General features: G+C 38.8%; 1 protein-coding gene across 2 annotated transcripts in view; it reads left to right on the plus strand.

The window, feature by feature from the left end:
* Positions 1-4,366, plus strand: part of LOC110467045 (tetratricopeptide repeat protein 37-like) — a 36,408-nt gene extending 32,042 nt beyond the window's left edge. For both annotated transcript variants that reach the window (XM_021523909.1, XM_021523910.1), the window contains exons 37-40: positions 1,404-1,464; positions 1,918-2,048; positions 3,540-3,675; positions 4,155-4,366. In XM_021523909.1, the coding sequence (XP_021379584.1) occupies positions 1,404-1,464; positions 1,918-2,048; positions 3,540-3,675; positions 4,155-4,232 (406 nt within the window). In that variant the 3' untranslated portion in view covers positions 4,233-4,366. The remainder of the gene's footprint in view (positions 1-1,403; positions 1,465-1,917; positions 2,049-3,539; positions 3,676-4,154) is intronic.
* Positions 4,367-6,945: the final 2,579 nt, after the last annotated feature.

Here is a 6,945-nt window from a genome sequence, read left to right on the forward strand (position 1 = left end):
GTAGATACATGTAGAATAGATGGAGGAGGACAGAGGGTGAGGGAATAAGATGTTTATAGATATAGTAGATACATGTAGAATAGATGGAGGAGGACAGAGGGTGAGAGAATAAGATGTTTATAGATATAGTAGATAGAATAAAAAATCATGAGTGCAGAGAGTTATAGTATGTTAGATAGACTACACAATATGTGTTTTAAAAAGATAACTAAGTTAAGTTGCAGCCATATTTCACTGTAGTTAGAAATGCATTAAGGTACAGTACATAGAAACACAACAGGATAACACAGTTAAAATGTAAGTCAGAGGCTTATTTCTGCCCATAGTTAGAAATACAGTATGGTACAGTACAAAAAATATGACAGTTACAATGTAAGTCAGAGCCTTACTTCTCCCCATAGTTAGAAACACAGTAAGGTACAGTACAAAGAAACACAATAACATCATTTACCAGGATAACACAGTTACATTAATGTAAGTCAGAGGCTTACTTCTCCCCATAGTTAGAAACACAGTAAGGTACAGTACAAAGAAACACAATAACATCATTTACCAGGATAACACAGTTACATTAATGTAAGTCAGAGCTTTACTTCGCCCCATAGTTAGAAACACAGTAAGGTACAGTACAAAGGAACACAATAACATCATTTACCAGGATAACACAGTTACATTAATGTAAGTCTGAGCCTTACTTCTCCCCATAGTAAGAAACACAGTACGGAACAGTACAAAGAAACACATAACATCATTTACCAGCATAACACAGTTACATTAATGTAAGTCAGAGCCTTACTTCTCCCCATAGTAAGAAACACAGTACGGTACAGTACAAAGAAACACATAACATCATTTACCAGGATAACACAGTTAAGTCAAAGCCTTTTTTCACCGTAGTTAGAAGTGCTATAATGCGCAGCTTGTAGACAACACAATACATGTTTTACCAGGATAACTCAGTAAAGAGGGGCCGCATTGGCTGAGTGGTTAAGGCGTCTGACTGCTACAATCACTAACCCTCCACGGGGGAACCACCACTGGGTCGCGGGTTCGAGGCCTACGTGGGACAGTACGTATATTGTTACTGGCCTCAGGTCGTTGGTACTTTAACTTTCCTCCACCACCTAAACATTGCATGTCCTTAGATGAACGTAGCTGTTAATAGGACGGTAAACATAATGACAAACACAGTATGGTCACAGACTTGTTTCCACTGCAGTCCTTAGTCTTTAATAGGTTGATATTCTGCAGGATATCATCAAAATGATTCAAATCCTTGATTTAAACAGATTGACAAAGATATTTTAAAAATTCACTTTCTGACAGGAGATAATATTTTCTTTCCTTCTTCCTTTTAAAATGAGATACAAATGTCATGGATTTGTTCCATTTTTTTATTTCAGAAGGAGAACTGAGTTTGTTTGTAGGGTGCTACATGTGTATTACATGTACAAACAGGCAAAGGTAATTATGTCTGTTATTTATTATGTTAATATTACCTTTTTAGTACATCATATTGTTAAACAACATTCTCTCAACCGACGTCAGTAATATTTCTCCCACCTTTCACTGAAATGGTTTTATTGGAACAAGATTTCCCTGTCAACCATTGTGATAAAATGTGATACATTGAATTTTTGATATACAATGTAACATGAAAAAGAAATTTATTGGGGGAATAGCCAAAATTGAATTATCTAACTAAATTGATGTGACCTAATTATGCTGATTGAAGGTTGGATCAAAAGAGGGAGTACGGGGTCCTGAAGCTCACTGCTATCCACTGCCACAAATATCTGCTTTTGGTTATCATGATATTTATAATGATGAAGTTATAGTATGTTATGGTGTTTAGATTGTGTATAACCATATAAGTGACTGTGAGCGTAATGTCATGTCCTTAATATCACCTAATAGAGGACCAGTGTTCAGGATGACAATGATTACCTGGAGATGAAGAAGGCAGTGACAGCAGTACAACAGCTAGACTCCCATTGTCTTCCGGTGATGCTGCTACTGGGCACTGCCAGTCTGACAGTCAACCCCAGGTATGAGCGCATGACTACAGTTAATAGTCCAATGTCTCGGTGTCTTCATTTGCCAGCTCTAGGTCTTTATAATTATAGCTGTAATCTAAAGGTCTCCATGAATGCAGTTGCCACCATAGGTGTACATGGAAGCATTTGTATCTCACATACAGTTGTGGGACCGCACAACGCACCAAAAATAGCGTGCGCACACCGTGCATACATCGTTCACACACTGTCCGCACATCGCCCACACATGTTGCGCACAACTTTTCGATTTAGCAATCGCTCGCCCAGTTGTGCGCTTCTTTCCGCATAACTGTGCGATTTGGTATCATTTGTAGATTAAAATTACGGAATGACATAAATACGGAAGGCTTGTATGCGATAATTTATACTGTGTATATATCTGTAATTTCTCATCACAATAATCAAGATTATACAATTTCACAATGCGTGTTACACAGTATTAGAGCAACCGTTAGGCTGTCTAGAACGGGTATGGCTCCAAGGTAACAGAACAGGTAAATAACAATTTGATGAGTGTCCAGAGTTTTACCTGACCAGTGCCTGACACACAGAGCTGATATGCGATACCGTTTGACCGTAATGAAAGTATCTGTTATTTGCATTCGTTTGCCTATAGCTCCCCTTCACCTGGATTTTCACACACACACACACACACACACACACACCCACCCCCACCCCCCCGGCCTTACCCGACGAGTTGCGTAAGTGCCCCAGGCGGGAAGAAAACTACGGCTCAGGTACATGTACAAAGTGGTTATGTTTACGGGATTGTGTTGTAATTTTACATGTGTCGATTAAGTTTGTTTAAAAACACAGAAAAAACAATTTCTAAATATACGAATGTATAGACAGAAAGATAAGTTTATAGATGTTGCTAAAATATAGAAACATACGTAGACATCAAGTTTATATGTTTAAACACGAAACCGTATAAATTGTTAAGGCATTCCTCAATTTACACCAACCATGATTGTTATCACACAACGTCCGTCCATCGTGCGCACAGATGTGCGCAAGCAATGATCATCCAGCTTTTTATCGTTCGCCCATCATGCACACACCGTGCACACATCGTGCGCACACCGCACGTCGTGTAACGTTGTGCGATCCCACAACTGTATCTCAGTTGAAAGCCCTTTGGAGGAAGGTTTCCATCTCAATAATTAATGTAGCTCAGTTCTCTATACTTCTTTTGTTATACCCCACCTATCCTCCACAAACAAAGTTTGGGGAATGTCCATGAATCTTGTAAGCGCAACTCTTGAACCATTTGTTGATTTTTTTTTTGTAACTTGACACGGTCAAAGTACATAATTATGTAGATGAGCATTAAGAAAGTAATTTGTGACCCTTCATAGCACATCCCTTTACTCATATACTGCCATCTGGCCCTGCATGACTGATTGAACATAATTATGGAACATATGAAATAAAGTCAAATCAATTGAAGAGACAAGGCAATGAAATATTTTTAATTTTCAGACTGACCAAGCACTGTGTTGTTAAAGTAAGCGAGGGAGGTCGTCTACAAATTGACAAGGGTGATGAAGTCTCCATAGCAAGATGCCTCCTCATCAAACTCATATACAACCCAAACAAAGAGTCAGAACCACTCCAGGTATGTAGCAAATTTGACTACCAAAGTCATCATTTGAGTTAGAAACTACCAAGATATGTACACTGAAAATCATTTTTCTATTCAGAAACTACTGAAATTCTATAAAGAAATCTTTGTATATTTAAATATTTAGAAACCTGTAATTGTAAATTGCTAAATCAGTGTGTGTGTATTATTGAGAAAGTCTTTAGTTTATATAAATCTTTAAACTTTTCTGTGTATTTATGGAAAGCACTTTTACTATGAAAACTTTACAGAAAAACTGGTGTGCATTATGGAAAATGAATGTTTATAGTAAAGCTGAATTTCGTTTTGTCGACGTCTGTATAAATAAACCATAACGTATAAACATAATTATGTGTATTTATATGTACGTTACTAAATCTGTATAAACAAATATGATATGAGGTCATATGCGGGAAACCCTACGTAAGCAGACAGTAATGCAGGTTTATAATTTACCACATGTATCTATGCAGAAACTATTGGCCGAAGCAGCAGAGGAGGGGGATGTGGTTGCTCTGGACTTCTACAACGTTCTCTCCACAACCAACTGAGAAGTCTCTATGAACTCTTTGATGCTGAAGCATGTTTTCTTTTTCCAACTGTCTAGAAATTCTTCATTAACGGGAAAATGAAATAGTTTTTCTCTTGAAAAACAATAAACTTTTGTTGTCAAATTTTTGTTAATTTTATATTGTTTGTGTATACTTGACAAAAGTAAAAAAAAAATTAAAAAAAAATCAGTTATTAATTCGTACTGAAATAAGCCATCCTCAATACTATATGGATTAAGCTCACTTACGCTCTCTGCACCCGTAAAATTTCATATGTCAAAACAAAATCAAAGACTCAGTATGCACCACATTGTGGATAGGATGAAGAAGACTAGTTTACACCAAACGAATCCCACGTAAACCTAACAGTAAAATTAACTAGCTTTGAACTCAGGTGTCACGTGCACCCATCTGTAATCTTCAAAGGGCAGATATCAGCCTACCGGTTGGCCAGATCTTTTTACCTGAGACCAATCATCTAATGATGTAGAAAGTGCATATGAGCTTAACTACTAGAGTATACGTATCTGAGTTGGGAATTAGCATGTTGGCCGGCCGATGTCTCTGTTATTGGTAATATGGAATACAGGTATTTTTCCGTAATAACAGTACGAAGCTTTCCTTGATAAATACAGACAGTGCAGCTTAGACAACAACGTTTTATTTCACATAGATACCATCAACAATAACATGTAAGGATGGGACGTAATTGATTGTCAACAAATTACTATGCAGTTTCTTTTAGAATCCTTAACACATTTCTTTATTATTGCCACAAAAAAAGTATTTTTTGCCAGTGCCTTGTAGAAATCCTACAATTGCCATTTAGTATCCATCAGTATGTCGGGCACATACAATGTAAATAATGAAAGATGAAAAATTAAAATAAAAATAAAACATCAAATGCAATTTCCTAGTTTGCGTTTGCGTTTTTTTTTTGTTTTTTTTTCGTTTTTATCTATGATTTTGATACAAATTATTTAAAGTCCAATGAGCTATCTACCATTAAAATAAAATCTTAAGTAAGTTTTTCACATGATATTGGATTCATTAAACAGTAAATTACTCATCATACTTATTGATACACTTTAAGTGTCTCTTAATCGTATATATGTACCAATGGATGACATGTGAATACAACAAAACAAGAAACTCAATCGATGTAATAAATTCATGCAATACACTGATGGCAGACACTTGTAGTTTAAATGTTTCACGTAATTATATAAAAGGTTTTGACCTGTTTCCTAATTATATATATAAGCAACACAACTTTTTAAACGTAAACTCGATCTCGAGAGCGCGCATTTGTAGAAAAGACTTGTTGAAACAGTACACCACGTTCTTGATATTACTGACCTTAATAAACAACAGTCGAAACTACGAAGTATCGTTCAAAGAGCTGCCGTAAAAAACACACAAAGGGCAAAACAACGGCGAAAATTGAGACTAAGCAAATGAAGAAGCGATCTAGAGCTGCAGTGAGGTCAGCCCATGTCAGCATCTCCCTCCTGCCTTGCTCATTGTCATTGCCTGCGTCCAACGGAATTCGGGACACTACTGCATCGCTCTCAAGTTAGTGGAGGAAGAACAGGAGCTGTTATCGGACTTCCCGTTCTTAGATTCAGAGCACTCCTCCATCGTTCACAAGTTAGGGGAGGTGGAACAGGAGCTGTTATCGGACTTCCTGTTCTGAGACTTGGAGCACTCCTCCATCGTTATCAAGTTAGGGGAGGTGGAACAGGAGCTGTTATCGGACTTCCCGTTCTGAGAATCGGAGCACTCCTCCGTCGTTCACAAGTTAGGGGAGGTGGAACAGGAGCTGTTATCGGACTTCCTGTTCTGAGACTTGGAGCACTCCTCCGTCGTTCACAAGTTAGGGGAGGTGGAACAGGAGCTGTTATCGGACTTCCTGTTCTGAGACTTGGAGCACTCCTCCATCGTTCACAAGTTAGGGGAGGTGGAACAGGAGCTGTTATCGGACTTCCTGTTCTGAGACTTGGAGCACTCCTCCATCGTTATCAAGTTAGGGGAGGAGGAACAGGAGCTGTTATCGGACTTCCCGTTCTGAGAATCGGAGCACTCCTCCGTCGTTTACAAATTAAGGGAGGAGGAACAGGAGCTGTTATCGGACTTCCCGTGCTTAGACTCGGAGCACTCCTCCATCGTTCATAAGTTAGGGGATATGGAACAGGAACTGTTATCTGACTTCTCGTTCTTAGACTCTGAGCACTCCTCCATCGTTCACAAGTTAGGGGAGGAGGAACAGGAGCTGTTATCTGACTTCCCGTTCTAAGACTCGGAACACTCCTCCATCGTTCACAAGTTAAGGGAGGAGGAAGAGGAGCTGTTATTTGATTTCTCGTGCTTAGACTCGGAGTACTCCTCCATCGCTATCAAGTTAGGGGAGGAAGGATATGAGCTGTTATCGGACTTTCCGTTCTTACATTCGGAGCACTCTTCCATCGCTATCCAGTTAGTGAAGGTGGAACAGGAGCTGTTATCGGACTTCCCGTTCTTAGACTCGGAGCACTCCTCCATCGCTATCAAGTTAGGGGAGGAGGGATATGAGCTGTTATCGGACTTCCCGTTCTTAGAGGATATTGTCTGAATAACATTTGCCTTGCTTGGTTTCACACGTGTTCTAAAACATAAAGGCATCCTTCTGCTAATCTAGATGATACCCTGTAAGCTCGGAGGAAGGGCGTCATCA

Source organism: Mizuhopecten yessoensis, unplaced genomic scaffold (genome assembly GCF_002113885.1).
Source record: "Mizuhopecten yessoensis strain PY_sf001 unplaced genomic scaffold, ASM211388v2 scaffold11155, whole genome shotgun sequence".
Taxonomy (NCBI): Eukaryota; Metazoa; Mollusca; class Bivalvia; order Pectinida; family Pectinidae; genus Mizuhopecten; species Mizuhopecten yessoensis.